Source organism: Homalodisca vitripennis, chromosome 3 (assembly GCF_021130785.1).
Source record: "Homalodisca vitripennis isolate AUS2020 chromosome 3, UT_GWSS_2.1, whole genome shotgun sequence".
Lineage (NCBI taxonomy): Eukaryota > Metazoa > Arthropoda > Insecta > Hemiptera > Cicadellidae > Homalodisca > Homalodisca vitripennis.
In genome coordinates this window covers 193,645,587-193,668,445 of record NC_060209.1, presented here as the reverse complement: position 1 = coordinate 193,668,445, position 22,859 = coordinate 193,645,587, and the positions used below count along the sequence as shown (strand labels likewise).

The window sequence follows — 22,859 nt, the reverse complement described above, 5'->3', positions numbered from 1 at the left end:
TTGGCTAAAATGAGAGATATGTGTTAAGTGCGTGTCTTTTCTAAAAATCAGAAAAATTATTTGATAAAATATAGTTATATGTTGTCGTAAAAAGAACATGGATAAAGTCATTTTGATCTGAATCGGATAATAATAGCTATTTTGAAACTCCAACACATAGTTCAAATTAGCGAACAACTAAATAGGTTAGTATCAACTCTTTTTCTGTATAAGGCATTTTAGTGACATTAGCAAGAATAATAATTGAAAAAAATCACCTGTGAAAGCTCTTTAAGCTATATTGGCTGACAAAGAAGAAGAGTTATTCACAGACCACTGAATATAAATGTTGGATTACTACTTTGAAAAGAATTTTAACCCTTTTAGTGCCAAGAGCCTATATATAGGCTTGGACTAGTTCAAACGTTAAGTGCCAAGAGCCTTTATTAGGCTCTCAACATTTTTCATGCAGTACACAACCATTTATTGACTAATATCAATAAAATTAGTAATGAATTATGTACTTATGTAAAATGTACTATATAGCAAGTATCACTGCATAGACATTTTTATAATATTCAAACAAAATAATAATTCTTTGTTTGAAGGTTATTTTTGACGATGGAAGGGTTGTGAAGGAAACAGGATTTTTCCGGACATTTGCCATCGTTCAGTGAAACAAGAAATCAGTAACACTAAAATAATAATACACACTAAAATGTGTTATCTAATGACACATGCATTTCTATGATAAAAGTCAGTGATGTACTTTGTTTACTAATAAATATATAAATGGTTAGTATTATTTTACCAAATTTTCACAGGTCTTTCTCAATAAAATATATATATATATATGATTTTAATAGATCAACATTTAATAAATTCTATTACATGTCATTGTTCTCCTATTAGTAACGAAAAAAATGAAGTCAAAATCATTAGTTTATCATAAAATTTAGCGAAATGAGAATGATTTATATTTATGACACAAATTTATCTATGTGTGTCATAATTCGTAAAATTGCCCTGGCGACCCTGTGACATACTCCTGGCTATGCCATGGCACCCGACGAGACAACCCGCGCCAGTAACTTTGGCGTTATGTGACATGACCTGCCCAATATGCTTGGCGCTAAAAGGGTTAAATCAAGAATTTGCTGATAATATATATATAGAAAAAATACTGACTTCGTGTCCATCAGCTGACTGCTGCTCAAGAGACGGTGCATGAAGCCACTGTACACCTGAGCTTCGTCACTGGGAGGTCCTGGGCGGAGCCGAGAGGAGCAAAGAGCCGGGAGGTCCACATTAGCTACCACGAATCCTCGATCTGGCTCTTCGGCTTTCGGTGTGCACAGCTCCTGTAGGCAGAGTGGTGCAGGCACTTCTAGTTACAGCTATCAGATGGGTAGTACATAAACTATATATTAAGAGATTTTACATTGATTCAGTTACAATCTAAGGCTGACTGAATTATGAAAAACATTTGGCTTTTCAAACCATGGGACAATTACACTGAAATTAATACAGATTTAAGAGCACAAGCATTCCTAATCATAACCTTAACACGTTAACTGCCATGCCGGCCCGATCGGTTCGGCGAATATTTTGTTGCTACAATGCACCCGATCGGGCCTCACCATGACGATAACAGAGTTTTACTTTATTGCAGCTACGAGCATTGTGTTTAGCTCTGGTGGCAAACCAGTGGACTAAATGTTCTAAATAGATACAAGAATGAACAGAGAACGTCATTTGAAGTTGTTTCGTTATTTTTTAGGTTTACCAAAACACCGCGGAACATTATAAACTTTTATCTCCCGATAGGGTTGGCAAATTTATTTTTTACCAACTGTTGATATATTTTTCTTCTATACTTTCGTGAATTGGTTTTATTATGTGATTATATTGTTTCATTAATTATTCTCGTTTCATTTACCTCATTATCGTTGTGAATGAAATTAGAAAAACTATTTTGGGAGCGTTTATGTTGGAATTATTGAATATAAAATAATATCTAATATTTCAATATTTATAAAAACAAAGTTTATTTTAATTGGATACATAAAAGAGGATTAATACTTCTGTAATACAGATTAAGGCCTACTTATGGATTTTCTTAAAACAGTCTTTGCAGAGGGCTTTCTGGGCACAGCTCAAAGAAAGTTGTCACTTTCTTCAGATTTTTTGATGCTTGACGACCTCCCTCACTCATAGCCTTGTTGTAGCAAATCTTGCAGGTTTTCCTTGATCTCCTGCCTTCTTCAATATCTAAGGCCTCCTCGATCTCATGAAGATCACTAATCGAGTCTTCATTCAAATCAGCATTTTCATTTCCAATGTTCTCATTCACACACACTGCTGTTACAGTCATATCAGAATTTCCATTTAGGCCTACCTCCAATTCGTCATCAAAAAAGCATTTTTATTCTTTTCTAAATACAGAATCGACAGTAATGAAATCTCCAACGCTTCCAAATCAGAAAACTCAGATCCATTATAATTTTCAAATTCACCATAATTACCTCCATATCTATCGTGTACACTACTCATCGGTTCGTCCAAAAAAATATCTCTATAGCACTTTTATCCAGGTTTCCACTCATCTCTGGTATTTAATAAAGCTTAGACTAACATAAACAACCTTACAACTATGAAAGCAGCAAGTGCAAGTAAGGTTAAATCAATTGGCAAAAACTACGCGACGTTTCGGCTGTGAGCGGGAAGAAGTTGGGAATGTTTGTTTGTTTAGTCAGCTGTTTATTGCACACGCACCATAGAGTAATAAAAAAGGAATGCATGCTGTCTTCACAGCCATTTAAACTAAATATTCCAAAGTGTACTGAAATTTCTATGTCGGCCAGATCGGGTCGACAAGAAATCTTTTTCAGGCAACTTCGGTTGAAAAATAAATCTGCCGACCCGATCGGTCCAAAGTTAAATCCCAACCCCATATCATATAATTTGCATAAATCGTTTTCATTTACCATATTCACCACAAAAACAATATCACATAGAAAACGAGTACAGACAATTTTGCCAATACAGGGAACTCTAGAATTCTTTATGGTGGCAGTTAACGTATTTAAGACAATTTATTTCATTACTAAAATTGATGACACCTTATGACATGATGAAGACAACATTTTTATGACCTGCCTAAAAACATTGGACATTTTAAATCTATATATAGATGACAACACTTCTACAGTAGAATTTAATTATTTACTTACAAACGCAATATGAAATAAACGAATATATGATAAGTTTGGCTAAAAACAAGTTAATTTTTAATTTGCCATGACATAATCATCTGTCTTTTAAAAAGCCTAGTATAAATATGACCTTAAAAGGTCCTATATGATAAACTCCTTAATTTCATCAGCAATCAAGATATCAAGATATATCTTGATTGCTCTATATATCTCTAAGAGCTAAGTTGATATAAGCTAAAGCACTGTAAATCTTCCAACATAATATTTATACGTCTAAGTTTTGTTTTGTTATGTTTTAAAAGGGTTTAACCCTTCACACACAATTACGGGAAATCGCTATCAGTTTTTATCTCCATAGTGAACTCTTCTCACTAGTTCTTAAAAATCATGATGAAATGTATGAAGTCATTAATGCAGATTAAGAATAATAGTAGGCCTAGTATGGATCCCTGTGGGACACCTTACCCTCATCTGCTCCCTGAGTCCACCTACCATTGTTATAAATTTTTTGTTTCCTATTGTTCAAATATGATCTTAGGAATAAGAGTGGATTGCCAACAGAACCATAGCATGGCAATTTCAGTGTAAGATTATTGATGTCTACACAATCAAAAGCCCTGCTCAAGTCACAAAAGGCGGCCCGAGCAAAAGCCTTACTCTCTAATGCTTGTGAGACATCTTGTAACAATTTATCTAAAGCTTGAAAAGTAGATTTGTTTGTTCTAAAACCAAATTGCATGAGATTTAAGAAATTGTTTGTTTTAAGGTTGCTTATCACCATTCTACTATGTATGTTGTTAAATTTATTTATAAACTAGCGCTTCAAGTAATTTTCCTACAACTGGAATTAGAGAGATTGGAGTTAGTTTTAAGTTCATCGGAGAAATAATAAATAATAACAATGGTTCAAATAAAAAGCGGAAAGGAGAACAATACCAAGAATTATTTTCCTTAAACATATTATTTGACATACTATATGTCACAGCTATCTGAGTTATTTAGGTCTTTAACTGGTTTAAGGATATCATCAGGTTTTATGTCTGTCCATTGAAAAGTTTCTGATGGATGATTGATGTTATTTTCTACTAGATATTCACTGGCAGTGCGAAATGAATTACCAAAGTTCTTTTTAACATCTGACATAAAGTTGATGAAATAATTATCGAAAACATCAGGACAGATTTTAGTTTTATTGCATTTACCATTGCTTTCGTTTATGTAATTTCCATTGTATAAAAGCTTGGCTGAGGCGATAGCTTGTCTGTACTTAGTTTTAAGGGTTAAAAAATATAGTCATCTAGCATACTGAACCAAACTGCCCTAGTACCTACAGCCTTGATTCCACAGATAACCATAGTGTTGCCGATCTTGATGACGGCTGAACCCTCGGCAGTGCTGACTGAGCCTACATTGACTGAGACCGGCCGGAAGTCCAGTAGGCCGCGCCCATCCGGCCTTACGTCCTGCGACTGACAGACAACAAGAGTACGTACAGACTATATAATAAAACAGTGAACAAAAATGTAGGGAATATTAGGAACTAATCCTAAAAATACACAATATGCTGTTTTGTAAAGACTCTTTTGGTTAATTATGACATTCCATATGTAATTAACTTTTAAACAGAAAATTTAAACTTAAAATAATGCACACTTGTTTTTGTGAATGGAAAATTAATATTTGTTTGTCATTAAAGAATAAATACTAACATGTTAAATGTCAAATAAAGTATTAAACACAATTCTAGAACCTACAAGAATAGAATTATATGACAGTCATTTGGTCTTTTCATGTTTGGATTATATTAATATTAAATCTATAAGTGATAATTACACCTCATTCACAATAGAAGAAAAAATAGCAGATCATTTTTGGATAGGTGTAGTAATCAATTTAAAAAGAAATAGTATTAATTACACAGATACACCCAATGGCTTAATAAATAAGAAGATTGTCATAAGTAATAGACTAGTAAATAAGGCTATCCAATGTGAAGATTGGCTACCCATCTTACAAATGACAGAACCAGATGATATATACAATGAAATTGTTGATAGATTTATTCCCAATCAAAGATAGAAATTACGTACAACAAGAAAAAAGAACAAAATCCCTGGATAAATAATGAAATAATAGCATTGATAGATCATAAGAATTATTTATGGAAACAATGGAAAAAAGATAAATATAATATTCACTACATGAGGTTATTCAAAATTGCTAGAAATAAGTTGACTATAAAATTAGATTAGCTAGAGAGAAATATTATTCACATATCCTAGAGGAAAATAAAATAAATACCATAAAATCCTGGGATATAATCAATAATTTTATTAGTAAGAAAAAAAAGGCCAACAGTTGAAAAAAGCATAAAAGAAAGCTTCAATATAAATAATACTAATTCTGAAATAATAGATAAGGCCAATGAGTTCAAAGAGTTCTTTAAAAATTCTACTGAAGATATCAAATTAGAAATGTCAGGTGAACATTTTGATATTGAGAGTGATTTTTATGCAGGAAACTATGATGTAAGCCAAAGCTTAAGCATGAACTTTAAAAATATTGATGTGACAATGCTTAAACAATCAGTAACTAAGTTAAAATGTTGCTCAGCCCCCGGGACCACATAACATCAGGCCTCAAGATATCAAAAATAATCTAAACTATCTCCAACCCATTCTACTACATTTGATTATAGCCATCACTCGTAAGGGAAAAATACCTAAAAATATGAAATTAACTCACTTACGTCCAATACATAAAGCTGGAAGCAAAAGAAATTTATATTGCTATAGGCCTATTGGGTCCATTTCGGCAATAACTAAAATATTAGAACACACATTTGTGAACAGTTAAAAAAATATCTGGTGGTCAATAATATTATTCATAGTGCTCATTATGGATTTATGCCTAAAAGATCTACCATAGATTTATTGGAAGTGTTAAGCAATTACATAAACAGAGCTCTGAATAATAATAAATTTGTATTGGCAGTGGCAACTGATTTAACAAAGGCTTATGACTCTGTAGACTATACAATTATTATAGAAAAAGTCATAAAAATAGGAGTGGGCGGATCTTTGCTGGCCCTATTAAAAGATTATTTCCGGGGTAGAAAAATAATGGTAACTATAGGTAGTAATGTGAGTAGTGAATATGATCACAAATATGGATTAATACAGGGCAGTATTCTCTCACCTCTTCTCCTCAATATACAGGGTGAGTCAGAAATATGGTAAAATATTTTAAGACTTGATTGTAGAGCTAAAAATAAGAAAAAAATGTTATATAAAGGTAGGTGCGGAAATGCTCCATTACTGAGTAATGGCTGGCGAAAGATTTTGCCTTGTTTTCAGTTCACCTGGTGAAATTAAGTGATTCTGAAAGGTTTTGTTCTTACTTTTAAACTCAAATAAGATGGATGTATAAAGAAAATCACCTGAAAAATCAAATAAAACCACTCTAGAGGTTGTAGTGTGAACAGTTTTTGAGAAAAAGTATGAAATTTACCAAAAATCTAATAACAAAAATACCGTCTTAAATGTTTGATGTTGAATAACATTGTTAAATGACTAATAAACAAATGGTTTTTTCTAATACAGATTGTAGAGAATTTAATTCTGAAAACAACCATAATAAACAAAGTTAACTAAATGTGTAAAAAGTTATGATATTGACTCCTCACGTATCACACTACACAGCAAACTTTTGCTGTTTTATAATAAGGAATGAGTATCTGATTGGTAACAGCTGGTGAAAAATAAACATTTTTAGTTCAAAATTTTATTTTTAAATACAATAAACATCTACAATCGCTTTTAGTCTCACCGGAAGATTAAAAAGGATGCTCTAAATGACCTCCATTGTTCAAAATGCACGCGTTCAGGCGTCTTCTCATCAAGTTTCGGACCCGTTCAAAAACTCCAGGTGTCTGCTTAATGGTTCTATTCCATTAGAAACGTTTAATCGGAGTTCTTCAATGGTATCTACAGGGGAGGAGTAAACTAATGTTTTTAAATGTCCCCAAAGGTAAAAAAGTCCAAAGGATTTAAGTCCGGTGATCTTGCTGACCATGAAACTGGTTCACCTCGGCCTATGGATTGATTTGTGAAACTCTCATTTAGGTGTCCACGAACAGCCAGAGAGTAGTGCGCAGGTACCCCGTCATGCATAAACCACATGTTTTGGCACAAATTCAGAGGTACATCATCAAGCAGGTTAGGTAGCTCGTCTCTTAAAAAGTTCAAGTACATCACGCCATTATGCCTGGGAGGAAGCACGAATACGACAAAATGATCTGCTAAGATCCCAACCCAAACATTTACTGAAAACTGATGGGCGATTAGGTTTGATAGCATGAGGATTTCTGTCTGCTCAAATGTGGTTGTTATGGAAGTTAATGATAGCTGTTCTTGTAAAGTGAGCCTCATTGGTAAACAAAATTGTATTCAAAAAGTTTGGATCAGCACATTTTAACAGACGCCATCGACAAAAACAACATGGGGAGCGTAGTTTTGTGGCAAAAGAGTTGCTGGAACATGGAGTTGCTTGGACGTGCTGGAAGTGGTATGGGTGTAACTGGTACTCGTGTAGTATTCTCCGAATACAAGATTGGCTGACATTGAACTGTAGTGACAATTATCTAGTGCTCTTTTCAGGATAATCAGAAATTTTATTAAGAACCAACTCTTCTAATTCAACAGTCCTACATGATCGGGCGATGCCTGCATCACTATGCTCCGAAGACTTCAAAGAACCTGTTTCAGATAGGCGTTGATGAACAGTGGCAAAAATCTTGCGCTTTGACACCTGCGGTTAGGAAAGTTCTCTTGCTAGACAGACGTGTTGCTGAAGTACTATTGCAGCGTCCCAAACCATACATTAAAATGAATGTCTTCTAAATCATTGTTTGAATACAGATAATATTACCTTCCATTTTTAATAAATGAAACACACAACACAAAATCACTAATAAAATGGATGGAAATAACTGGTTAAAATACTTAACACAAGCACATAGTATCTTTACAGTTTGTTGTTTTGTTCAACAATGAGGTGACATAATTATGTCATCTAATAATAAATGCCAAACTGATTATTTATTATTTAAAAATGTTTAAACAGTTGTTGTTTGAATAATTAATTATTACCAGCTGTTACCAATCAGATACTTATTCCTTATTATAAAACAGCAAAACATTGCTGTGTAATGTAATACGTGAGGAGTCAATTTCATAACTTTTTTACACATTTAGTTAACTTTGTTTATTATGGTTGTTTTCAGAATTAAATTCTCTACAATCTGTATTAGGAAAAACAATTTGTTTATTGTTCATTTAACAATGTTATTCGACTTCAAACATTTAAGATGGTAGTTTTGTTATTAGATTTTTGGCAAATTTCATACTTTTTCTCAAAAACTGTTCACACTACAACCTCTAGAGTGGTTTTATTTGATTTTTCAGGTGATTTTCTTTATACATCCATCTTATTTGAGTTTAAAAGTAAGAACAAAACCTTTCAGAATCACTTAATTTCACCAGGTGAACTGAAAACAAAGCAAAATCTTTCGCCAGCCATTACTCAGTAATGGAGCGTTTCCGGACCTACCTTTATATAACATTTTTTTTCTTATTTTTAGCTCAAAAATCACGTCTTAAAATATTTTACCATATTTCTGACTCACCCTGTATACGTGAATGATTTAGCTAGTCTAAAATTCAATAGTAAAGTACTCCAATATGCAGACGATAATATGTTTTATATAATACATAAAGATATTAATACAGCTATGAGAAATATCAGCTTGACCTAGACTTAATGGTGAAGTATTTTTACAATAACTCTATAAAACTAAATTCCTTGAACACAAAGGCATTTAAAAACATTTTTTTAAACCCCAAAGTAAAGACAAATGAACAAAGCATTACTTTGATTAGCCACAATCACAATTTTATATGAGACCTGGACAACATAATGATAATAGGTTAGTGTGTAAGTGTTTAAATTTAACATTCCACCAAACAATAAAACATTTGGGTATTTTATTTAACAGTAATATGAAGTTCTATTCACATTTAACTTACTTAAGCAATTTATTGAAGATGGCACTTTATAAATGTAGTAAAATCAGTAATTATTTTCCTATAACCACAAAAAGAAGAATATATTTTAGTTTGATCCAGTCAATGTTCTCTTATGGGATCAATATCTGTTATCAGGCCCCTAACTATAACCTGTTACCCATAAAAAACATTGTATGCAGAATTATAAAGTCCTCTTTCATAATATACAACCTACTCTAATAGGTATAATGCTTTTTGACCAATTGGCCAAGTATACTGATTTGATAAGACATTTTTTTAATGAAGAATTTAAGCTAGTTGAAAATATAGAGTATAATTTGAGAAGAAGTCTTTATATTGTTAACAGGCATTCAAATAATTATGGAGCAAACACCTTAGAGTGTAGAATTCTTACACTTTTAAACTCTTTGCCTGAAGTGCTGCTTAGAGAGACTAGCTTAAATAGACTTAAAATTAACTTGAAAAATTACTTTATCCAACTATTAGAGTTATGATTAATATGTATCTGGGGTCCTAAGTTGAATAATAATTAATGAATAGTCCAAACATATGACTTACCAAGCTGAGGCTGTTATAGAACATAGGCCAAAAGGATTGAAAACAAATCAGAAAGGGGTAATTTCAAGATAATCCACTTTAACACACCTTAAAACACAAATATACAAGGGAAAATGGGATGGGAAACACTAATAAACAGCAATATGATGAAAACACCGGATAACACATTTAACACAATAATACATTTAGGACAAAAGGAGAACTTATGGTAGTTACATTCAGCAGGCACTTATCAATCTTACTTCCTCGCAGATAAGCAACTACCAAGCACTTCCCACATCCTTGACCATAAAACTGACCACACCTCAAACAAACCAGTCATTAATAATGAATTCACTTCCTTGACACAAGTAACAATTGGTGAAGTTCAAGGAAAAATTAAAAACTTGGAAGATGATGACCTTGAAACTGCACTTAACTTAGCTGCTGAGGTAGGAAATGCCTTGCTGGCCGAAAATGGAAAACTAAAACAAGACCTAAATAATTTAAAACTCAAAAATGTCCAACTATCACAACAGATCACAGACCTAAAAAAACAGTGAAATTGAATATGAAATGAAAATTGAAGATTTGGAAAATGAAAAAGACGCACTAATCAATAGAAATTTGGCCTTAACTGAAACTATAAATCAAATTGAACATCAGCTCGCCAAAGAGAAACAATTTCAAATAGAATTAGTCAAAACTTTACAGAAGCACGACCGGGAGAAGGAATAAATTATTTTAAATTATGAAAAAGAAATTTTAAAAAATTTCAAGATGAACTTAAAAAACAGAAAACTAATTATATTGATCAAGTTTATCCAAAACAAGCCTTAACAACTGTAAAACACTCAGGAACACAAACCGATACCTCAGAGTCCAGCACCCTATCACCCATGACTACACCCCTCCTTCTTGAGCTGACAAAAATGAAGGTCCGCCAAGACCACATAGAACACCTTTTCAAGAACAACTGCATGATATAAAAAGTAACCCATTGACAGTGACCCCCCTACTACAAAAAGGCTGAGTTATAGTTACTGCAATTCCCCCAGTCACAAAAAGGAATGTAAGCCGAGGAAAGAATCATTTCAGTGTATCTCTGCAAGTGGCAAAAGCTCAAGCAATCGCACATCATAATGACAAGAAAGGAACTAAAGGATCATACAATCACTCCACGGGGAGGGTCCACAAAATCCAAATCACTACTGGAATTTCATCTACAACGGCAGTTGTCACATCGCCAATCTCTGCGAAACTTCCGAGATCCCAGTGAATGCATAGAAGAGTTTCTCAACAAACACATAGAACACTACAAAATAATAAACAAAATATACTATGAGGGACAACTAATTCAAAGTGGCAACTCGTGTTCGATTTTGGATATTTCAAAACACTACACTGAGCAACAACCAGGAAACTCTAACATCAAATTTGCAAATATCTTCGTATGATATGACACTTAATGCCAACATAGCACATGCCACAGACAACTCTATTGATGGAGAGACATCTGCCACAGAAACAGCAGCTAACACCAACACAAGTAATTTTTTAGACCTGCGACACAGAAAAGAAAAGAAATTCAAAACAAGGACTTTCTGGAACACGACTTATCAAATAAAAAACAACACAGAGACTTATAATCTTCCATCAGAACATAGACAGAGTAAGCAATGAAATCGAAAAACTAGAACTCTTATTGTATACAAAACCAGCTGACATAGTGGTCCTAACTGAGCATGGACTAAAGCAACAAACCATCAGTCACTTAAGGCTCAGTAATTATAGTAGTGTGTGTGCATATGGTAGAACAGAACATATCAAAGGGGGTGTTGCTATATATAAACACAATAAGCTAGCCAACAAAACTACCTCTCTTAACCTGGAAAAATACAGTGTAGAAATGGTATGTGAGGTAACTGGAATAACAATAAAAATAAGCAATAAAATAGACTTACATATACTGGGCTATTATAGACAACCAAATGTCAATATTGAGACACCACTCCAAGTTTTAGATGACACTATAACAGAAGTACATACAAACAACTCCTACATCATTGTCACAGGAGATATCAACATTGATAACCTTACCAATAACAGAGAACGAGCTTCACTAAATGAACTGTTGGCCTTACATGACCTTAGGAGACTTGCCCTGCCACCAACGAGAGTCACAGCCACTTCTAACTCCTCTATTGACATTATCTGCACTAAGCTCCCTCCAGGTAAACTAAATGTAGAAGTCTGCAACACTGGTCTCTCAGATCATACTGGTCAATACTGCACAGCTAGTCTTCCTAAAATACTTGACAACTCAACATCTTCAACATATAGGGATACAAGCTCAAGGAATCTAAACAACCTAAAACACCTCTTAGCCACAGAAACTTGGGAAAATGTGGCACAATCAAACGACACTGGTGACACTTATGACAAATTCCTTATCACCTTTACTAGGGCCTTAGATGTTGCCTGTCCGTTCAAAACCAAGAAACAACATCACTCTAAAAGGAATACATACCACAACGAAGAAGCCTTGAGCTTACGGAAAGAGTTTATTAAAGCGCAGGACAAGTTCAATCTCACAGGAAGAATAGAAGATAAGACTGAAGCAAACCGGAAGAAGAAAACTTATGATCTGAAACTCAGAGAGCTTAGAAAAGAGGCCAATGCAGACTATATAAATCAAGCTAACAATAAAACCAAAGCAATCTGGTAAATTATAAATAGAGAAAGAGCTGCTAAAAACCAAACAACACCAGGCCTGACTCATTTAAAAATTGATAAAGTACAAGAAACAGACCCAAATAAAATCGCTAACCACCTTAACACCTTCTTTGTTAATATTGCTGACAACACCCTAACACAACAACAAATATCAAATGACAACATATATATAATCCACTGTACAGCATAGAAACCATAACGACAGAGATGATCCCCACCACAGTAAAGGAGATTAAACAAACAATCCACTCACTAGCAAGTAAAACATCCTCTGGGTTGGACGAAATGTCTTCAAAAATCATAAAATTTTGCGAGGCTGAACTCTTAAGACCAATACACATCACTAACCTATCCTTTATGCAAGGCAGATCCCAGAAAAACCTAAAACTGGCCAAAATATATCCTAAATATAAACAAGGAAATAAAGACGAAGCCACAAACTACCATCCCATCTCACTACTACCGACTGTATATAAAGTAATAGAAAAAATAACTCTATCTAGACTCCTCACTCACCTGCAAGCCAATAATCTCCTGTCAAATAAACAGCATGGTTTCAGAAAAGGAAGATCTACATTAACTGCAATAATGGACTTTGTTGAATTTATTATAGACAACCTAGAAGAAGGCAACACCATCACCAGTATCTTTCTAGACCTGAGTAAAGCCTTCAACTGTCTTGGCCATAACCTAATCCTAGCCAAACTATAATCTCCTGGCATTCAATAGTCAGCTCTGAAATGGTTTGAGAGTTACTTGAGTGAAAGATACCAAGTTGTGGAGGTCAAAAACAGAGAAGAAATGGAGAAACCTGCACTGTCAGGTCTGGAAGGCTAGCAGTGACTCGAGGTGTTCCCCAAGGCTCCGTCCTAGGGCCAATCCTATATATTTTATTCACAAATGACTTGCCAACTTTCTTGGAAAACTACACAAATTCTATTACGTATGCAGACGATACTGTTCTGCTATCTGCCCAAAAGGATGTTGAACAGCTGGAAATAAACTCCTACGTCTCATTTAATATGGCCCAACAATATTGCAGATACAATGATCTAGTATTAAACAGCTCCAAGACTAAGCAAATCACTATAGGAACTAATAAAAACTATGTGTCCGAACTCCCTGACCTCCAAGGAGCAGAAGACATGAATTATTTAGGAATAACAATAAATAATAACTTTACTTGGACTAATCACATTGACAATTTATGCGTAAAGCTAAATTCATCTCTACATGCCTTACGACGAACCCATGCAACTAGCAACCTTGAATCCACTAAAATAGCGTACTATGCGCTATTTGAAAGTCATCTTAGGTATGGAATAGCAGCATGGGGAAGCACAACAAAATTCAACCTTTCAAAAGTGGCAACCTAGGACCTAGAAAAAATTGTAGAGCTACATTTAAAGAATTGAAAATACTTACAGTAACATCCCTTTACATAATAGAAACAATATTGTATTCCCAAACAAGAGACATTCCTCGAAATGGTGATCTCCATGAGCATAATACAAGACATGGTCAAGACTTCCCACTACCTCTTCACAGAACAGCTTTATTTGAGAAAAAACCTACCTACGCTGGGAAGAAACTCTTCAATGCTCTGCCAGAAGAAATCAAGAATAATCAAGATAATCTCAAGAAAATGAAGATAGCAATGAAGAACTGGCTACTGCAGAGGCCATTTATACAATAGAGGCCATCTATACAATAGAGGAATTCTACTCTTGGAGGCAACTCAATCAAGATCACTAATACTCTTCATAATAAGACTTAACAGCTATGTAAATCTTATTTTCATTGACGCTACTTGTAATCTTAAAGATTATCAATAAAGAATCTCTGATTTCTGAACATAAGGAATACACAGCAACACTCAACAAGACACTGATTTACAACAAAGAAAAGGATTAATAGGCAGAATGAGTGAATAACTTGGATGATGAAATGTAACCAATGTTATACTGATATATTTAAAGTAAAATTTAGAGTATGTTTCAATCAAGTCCGCATTTAGGTATTTATGTGTCGTTTTTTACATGTTTAATTGACGTAATGCACTTATATATTTATGGGAATAATTATTTATCTTGTTTATTTAATCTAATAGTTGTGAAAATGGGTGTTTTTCTGTGATTTCTTTTTGTTAAAATTTGGTTTTTTCAATTATTACATTGAGAAATGTAAATTACACATAAGTATGTAAAATAATACTCAATCCAGTAACAATATGATATAAGATGGCCGAATACTTTAATCAATTTTTAATTTTAAAATCAATGTTTTCTCTGTATATTTCTGAAATGTTCATGCATTATTTCCTTGGGTTGTCTGTTATGTAAATTTAATATACCGAATTGTAATATGTAAAATTATGTGTTATTAAATGTAAAATATTTATTGATATAGCCTATATATGTTTTTGTGTGGTTGTTTAGCAAGATATTGTATACAGTGTATTTAGAATTTAAATTGTGGATACAAATTTTCATATACACGTTTTTATTTTTAATTAATAGTTAGTTGTAGTATATGTTTGTATTTTTTTTTCTTAGATTTTCCTCTCAAATAGCTTCGGCTAGAGGGAATAAAAAAAGTTACTGCATTGTAAACAAATAGTTATTCTTGAATAAAAAGGTTTTTAAAAAAATCTGTTTTATTGTTTTATTGCTGAGACAATAATTACATTGTATGGCAAACGTCAATTAATAATGATACCCTAAAATTTTTGTCATTCATATTATAATACATACATACAATCTACAACACTATCTTACAATGTAACCCACTTCGAACAGCGGGTCAGTCTTCTAATTGGGCGGCCTCCCAGTTGAAAGCCAAAAACTCACCTGTATTATAAAATACTTGAGACACCAAGAAGCGTTTTAGGCGAGTCTTAAACGCCTTTGGCGTTGGAGCATCTTTGATTGAATTAGGCAGTCTGTTGAGGAATTGGACATCCGCTTGTGAGAGCAGGCGTTCATAAATCACCGTTCTGTGTCTACTAGTTAGGTAGTTTGCTCTGCTACGTGTCTCATACATGTGTATGTCTTGGCCTCTGGTTCAGGCACGTTTATTCATACAAAATAAAGTTGTTTACAATATGTAGAGACATGGTAGAGTCAACAGCTGCAATTTCTTAAAAACTTGCCTGCACAACTTTCTGAATTTGATTTTTGCGATGATTTGAATAACTTTTTTTAAGTTTGAAAGCTCTTTGGAACTGAGTGTTAGCACAAGCTCCCCAAAGGATCACTCCATAGGCCAGATGGGGGTAGATCAAGCAATAATACGCCGTAATCAGTACCTGACTCTGGCAATATTTTGCTAAAGACCTCAGAACAAAGATGCCTGAGCAGATTTTGGTGTAAACATGATCAATGTGCTCATTCCATGTCAGTCCTCGATCAAAGTACATTCCAAGAAATTTCGAAGAGTTGACTTCGTCCAGTGTGGAGTCAGCCATCAAGATTGCAGATCCACACTGGTTGCACGCAGTGTGCAAAGAAAAATTTAAAACATTGGTTTTTGAAGAGTTTATTGTGAGGTTGAGGCTGTTGAAGTATTGGACACAGTAGTTGATATCAACAAAAGCCTGTTGTCCCAAAACTTCGCTTGATCTTGCATTGAAAAAGAGAGTCGTATAATCTGCAAACTGCACTGTTCTTCCAAACAGAAGCGATGATTCTATGTCATTGACATAAAGCAGGAAAAGCACAGGACTGAGGATAGACCCCTGGGGGACTCCATAGCTAAGACCTATTGGCTTGGATGATTTATTTGATATCTGGACAACTTGAGATCTGTGGCTTAGAAATGAGCTAAGCCATTTAAAAGGCACGCCTTGAATGCCGTGAGACTCAAGTTTGTCGAGCAGTATATTAGTGGTCAATGCAGTTGAATGCTTTGGTCAGATCCAGGAACACGGTCATTGTGTGATTCCGACATTCAATCTCCTCTACAATCATATCAACAATACCAACGACTGTGTTGGTTGTCGATTTACCCATTCTGAACCCAAACTGTTCATTTGACAGCTGATTTTATTTGTCCAAAAAGTGAAGCATTCTTATAAGAAAAAGCTTTTCAAAAATTTTGCTGAATACTGGCAAAATTGAGACAGGTCGGTAGTTATTTATAGAAGCGGGGTCTTTAAAATTGGGACAACTTTTGCAATAATTTTAAGGAGAGAGGGGAACAATCCCATTTGGAATGAATAATTTACTAATTAAGTTAAGGGTCTCACTAAATGCTTGCAGCATATTTTAATGAGCCTCGGGGACATCTGGGAGCTGCTGGAAACCTGAAGCAGATCTCAGTATCAGATGTGTATGTGTGGAGTGTCCGTACCCGTACAAGCGCTCTCACAGCTGGTGCCAAAACAACAGAAGTTTTACTCTGGCATTATTTAAATATGTAGTGGGAATTGCTTTACATTGTTGCTAAATTTGTACTCTCCATGTTGTCTACTTACCACAACAAAGTGAAAATGTCGCTACGACAAATTAATCTCTCTTCTAGTTAACTGCTTGCAAATACATTGCACTTAGGTTCATTAAGAGTTTTAATTTTTAAGGTAAATTTTCAGTACAACAGAAAACATTAAGAAAAATATAATATCTATTTAGCCCTGTCGCAGGCTATTGGAACTACTAATGAAAATAAATATTCTTGACCTCGTTCATAGAATGGTTGTATACCTAGACATTCTATCACAAGTAGTTATACGAGATAGGCCCAGGAAACAAGTTCCGTTTCAATTTATCGTCGCTGCAGCGCTGCCATCGCAGTTCCACACATGCGCGGTAGATGCTCTGTGTCAAGGAGAAGAAACGTGTGCCATTGTGAGATCCCTGTTAGCCACGTATGCTTTGTTGTGCTTGTTTACAATATCGGTGTTGATTGAAAATCCCACCGCTTGTGAAATCAGATCTGTGATTCGTTTTCGGAACGCTAGGAAAGCGAAACCAATTGAAATTTATCACAAAATTTGCGAAGTTTACGGGACAAAATGCGATGCGTGATTCAATGGTGAGAAGATGGGTCCGACAGTTCAATGAAGGACGTAGTGAAGTGCACGATGAAGAACGAAGTTTTTTTTATGATAATGCAAACAAGTACTATGCAATTTTATTATAAGATATAGTGAATAATATTAAACAACATAGTAAAGGATGGCTTTGTTCACTAGAATAACTAAATTCTTAAATATTACGACTTGTAACTCCACACAGTTTACGTAATTTTTTAATTAAATAATTATGTGATGTTATATAAAACTATTTTTGTGAATGCTATTTCTTTTCTTTTTTTTTGTTACTTCAAGACTAGCTCTCTCAGGACTTATCTGCCTACCTCTGTTAGTTCAGTTACGGTAAATATATTTATTTTGTTTTACAATCTATACTCTCATATTCATTAACATGCAATTATTATAGAAAACCAATTCATCAAATCCTTCTGGCTCAGTGAATTTTTGGTACTTGTAAAATAGAAATAACTTTTAACTATTATCTGTCATCTCAGAATAAGTCTTGCTGATTCATTTCAGTTTATTTGAATACTATATTTATATACAGAAATTGAAATAATAAATTTAAACTGAAGGTTGGAACATCATGTAGTTACTTACCAGATAATCTCGATAGTATTTCACAGGATGTATGTTTCTGAAAAAAAATTGTAAATTGACCATGTATTTTTGTCAAATGAGAAAAACTAATTCTACCTTTGAACAAAGATATTTAGAAGTCCTGAGGCTGGTGGGTTAGCCTACTTTTGACATTGGCACAAGCAGACATTCAATAATTGACTGATTTTGTAAGTTTATTGCTGATACAAGAAACAATTTTTGTGTAAACACAACACTGAATAACAATGGAACCTCAGTAATTGGTACATTATTTTGTATTCAAAATTGTGGAAAATTTGAACTTTTCTCCCTGTCTCTATATGAGAACTTAAAATAGTGTGGTTACTTTAAAAATTTCCTGATCAAAATGGAAAAACCCCTTAAAAACATCAACTACCACCTTTTTACTACTGTGCCATGCCTTATGTATAACCAGTTCATTACTGAACTATCTTGTGATATTGAATGTCCTTTGAGCATCACAAGGCACAAAAGAGCTAGACAGCAAATAAACATAACAAAAATAGCATAGTCCAGCAACAAGTCAAAAAAAAAAGAATCAATGTTGAATTCTAATATTTTTAACTTGGGCTGCACTAATGGCCAGGGGAATTTATGATCAGTACTTTCCCGTGATCAGATCAAGTTGAATGATTTGACACAAGAAAGTACCTTACAAAGGCCCCTGGCCAACAGTGCAGAATTCAGTGGTGCCTTCGCACCATCCCACACAACTGGTGGAAGAATGAAAACAAATACATTATATTTCCAAATACATGAATGAAGTATTGAAATAGTGCCAGGTAATTTAAACAAAAACAAAATTGTTCAAGTAATGGTTCATCGTCTTCTTTCATGGAACTCGGCCACTGAGTAGAATGGATTACTGATTAACCAGTCAGTAAGGGCATTCTTCAATCTTCCTCTGGAGAGATGTCTTATTTCCTCTGGCAATAGGTTATGCAGCTTCATGCCAATGTAAGAGGGTTTCTTCTCATATTGGGATATGTGGTGAGCTGGGAGATGGTATATTGTGTTATATCAGGTGTTGTAGTCGTAAAGATCTCTAACTTGTGTCAAAAATGATCCAATAGCATACATTAGAACTTCTTTTATGTGGAGGTTTATTTCAGTGATGATCTTCAGACTTAAAATGCTTTTCTACAACTTTCCCTGAAGCCTAGCTCAGATAAGGCTCTTATAGTCCTCTTTACCAACACCAATACTCTCTGGAGATTACTTGCTGAGGTTCCTCCCCACCACTAGTCCATATTGTTGTCTCCTTGAAGCCTGTGAAAAAATTATCCAGCAGATCCATGGGGGTAGTAGAGTAGTTGTATCCCAATCTGAAAGCAACAAATCTCAGGAAAAGTCTAAATCTTCTCAAGCCAATTGCTGTGGTCAGATTGGAAGGAACACCCAACCACACTATTGCACTCCAACAAGATGCAAATAAGATGCTTCTAAGAAGAGAAATGTGAAAGAAACAGGATTTTTCCAGACATTTGCCATCGTTCAGTGAAACAAGAAATCAGTAACACTATGTTTCGAGATCTGCAATCTGATCTCTTCTTCAGGTAAAAAGAACTAACCTAATACATAATTACAAACTAGGTTAAAATAAACAAATCTTACCAAAGCGTTGTGACATGCCTAAGTCAGGAATCACAACCACCATGTTGTTTGTCAACTTCACTAACTCTATAAACATGCACTTAATAAAAAACTATACACAACACTAATCATTAAAGCTGAACTACGGAATACAGGGCACAATACATCTTCATTCATCTACTAACCACATACAACTGACCAGAGGGCACTAGCCAATGGTAGAGATCAGATTGCAGATCTCGAAACGTAGTGTTACTGATTTCTTGTTTCATTGAACGATGGTAAATGTCCGGAAAAATCCTGTTTCCTTCACAATCCTTCCATCGTCAAAATTAACCTTCAAACAAAGAAGAGAAATGTAGAGGATCTCCATAGCTTCAACACTTATACCATGCTTGGCAGCACGGAAAATTAACACCAGTTCTCTTTATGTTCTGATGACACAATTTCCATCACACCATTGTTCAATTTTCCGCATGCTGAGTCGAAGACAAGGGCAATTCTCTAAGCTATTTATGACACAAAATTATTGATATCGTCTGCGAATAGCAAGATCTCCATGGAATCAACAATATAATTCAGGAAGATGTTGAACAAAATTTGGTCCATGTGTAAACCCTGGGGCAACCCAGATTTTACATTAAAAGGAATAGATACAGTATTGGCAAACGACTACTATCTCCCTGTCAAAACGTATGAAGAGGACCATTTGAGGAGGCATATCTGTTAATGCCATAATATTGCAATTTTTCAAGAACAAGGTTATTGTTAATTCTGTCAAAGGCCTTAGTGAAATTTATATAGAGACGCTTTCAACTTGTTAGTTATTTGCAAAACCTGAAGATATATAGCTTTCATTGAGTTCGAGGTTTGTAGTAATGGACCTTCCAGGAGAAACCCATGTTGTTCCTAAGTAAAAACCCTGGTAAATCTCAAGATCAGCGACTACCGCTCCAATCGCCGTAATTTTTTGCATATTAACACAGGTTAACGTAATTTCACCAAAAACAATAGTACCAATTATCGCTAACATATAAAAACCAGTTTTTCGGCAGTAAAATGTTGGCAATACAAAATACATAAATAACAAGATTTTCGACTATCAAACTAAAAACAATGGCCGACCATGGTCGTTTTGATGAGTTGAAAGTAGTCACGTGACAAACAGGAAAGTTTCCGATTGGCCAGGTGGGTCATGTGACCTATAGGACGGCTTCGCTTGACCGCCAGACGTAAACAAACAAACCCACATGGACAAGGAATAATTAATTATTGAATTTATTGACATGGCGTGCGATGGTTCTTGTCACACGCTAAAAAGACCCTAGCTTGCCTATTCAAAACTCAGATCACGCGATGCTTGCCCGCTGTGCAGCGCTTTGCGCTGCTTGCTCTTTTAGGAAAAAATTAACTCGAGCTTGCAAAGTCCAAGCCCAGATCACACCATGACTGCTTACACACACAAAACTCGGACAGAACTAACGCAGGTTTCATTACAGGCAAAAGATAAGCGGCGCGCGTTTATCGCTGATAAGATATGACGAGTTTACACTAGAATTAGTACCTGGACTACTGCCCTACGAACTAATAAGACCAAAAAACGAATAAATGCACTCAATCAGGTTTTTTTAATTTAATTTTTTTCAAATTTTTTTAGGGGAGGAGTAAACGGCTAAGGCGATAATCGGGACTATTTTTTTTCGGTGAAATTACGTTAACCTGTGTTAGAATGCAAAAAATTACGGCGATCGGAGCGGTAGTCGCTGATCTTAAGATTTACCAGAACCCTATTGAAGGAGAAGGATTACTAAATCTGTAAGTTATGGATGTTTCTGTACAGCAAAAACGTACCAGCTAATTGTGATTAAACTTTGCATACACAGTTTAGACGCAGTCTTCTATGTTACAACCCACATTCTTAGGCCGCTCCTATCATACCTCTAATATGTATGAGCCAATTTTGATTAAACTTTGCATACATATTCTAGACATTGTCTACTAGATAATATTTAACAGTCTTCACACTTACGCCCTTATTCTTAGTAAAGGGGTTTTACAGGTCAACTACTGAAATTGTTGCTTATGGATGGTGGCCTAGAAATAAGGGTTGTAATACAGTATTGTAGACTATGTCTAGACTGTGTATGTAAAGCTTAATTAAACGCGGCTCTTACATTTGTGCTGTCGGGGGCCCAACCTATTAGGTATTTGTTCTGTAAAATCGATATAGCTCCGAAAATAGTCTAGAATATTAATGCGAAGTTTATCAAAATCGGCTTGTACATTTTTAAGGTGGGCTACGGAACCATCCATAACTTACAATTTCAATTCTTGGTCTTTAGAATCTATAGTTCAAAAAATTGATTCTGCCTAAGAGTAAGGACTATTATGATATAATACACTATGTCTAGAATGTGTATGCAAAGTTTTCTAAAATTAAGTACATATGTTTGAAAGTACAGAACATCCATAGGATTTTTCAGAAGTTGGATAGTCACTGAAAACAGCTGCTGTGAATGCAGTAATTATAATATAAACTAGACTTTGCCTATATAAAATATATTTTGGAATTCCATTTACTTAGAATCTAAAGAATTCGTTTTTATCTTCAATTTATAAGGGATTAGTTCAGAAAATAGGTTAGGATTAGTTTCTTCTTAGAATTCCTTCTTTCTATTGACAGTTTCACACTGCTATTTAATTAATCAGTACAGTATATTTTAAAAGTGAATAAAATGTGAACATCATTAATCTACGTTATTATACAGTTTAATTCTATCATATATATACAACGTTAGGCTACCAAACCATTGAGGTTATATTGCATGTAGTTTAGAGGTTAATATTATATTTCATAAATACAAATATTTAGAGTACTATATATATCTAGCCATCATTATAACAGTATTCTATCATACAATCAATCAAAGATGTTACTAGTTAACTATACTAATACCAGTAATAATATTATTCAAAACAATACTAACTTGTAAATATCCGCCATGGGGTTTCTTTTGGTTAATATACAAGTGTTGTGTTCAGGTGTCTGCAGTGGCACTT

The 22,859-nt window shown here is 34.4% G+C and overlaps 1 protein-coding gene across 2 annotated transcripts in view; it reads right to left on the bottom strand.

The window, feature by feature from the left end:
* Positions 1-22,834, bottom strand: part of LOC124357954 (exosome complex component RRP43-like) — a 30,781-nt gene extending 7,947 nt beyond the window's left edge. The window contains exons 1-4 of one of the 2 annotated variants that reach the window (XM_046810106.1): positions 22,787-22,834; positions 18,186-18,222; positions 4,526-4,663; positions 1,168-1,340 (exon numbers count right to left, since the gene is read on the bottom strand). In XM_046810106.1, coding sequence (XP_046666062.1) covers positions 1,168-1,340; positions 4,526-4,663; positions 18,186-18,222; positions 22,787-22,803 — 365 coding nt within the window. In that variant the 5' untranslated portion in view covers positions 22,804-22,834. Of the gene's footprint in view, positions 1-1,167; positions 1,341-4,525; positions 4,664-9,838; positions 10,208-18,185; positions 18,223-22,786 lie in introns of those variants that run through there. The other variant, XM_046810107.1, reaches the window with a different exon arrangement.
* Between the last annotated feature and the right edge of the window lie 25 nt (positions 22,835-22,859).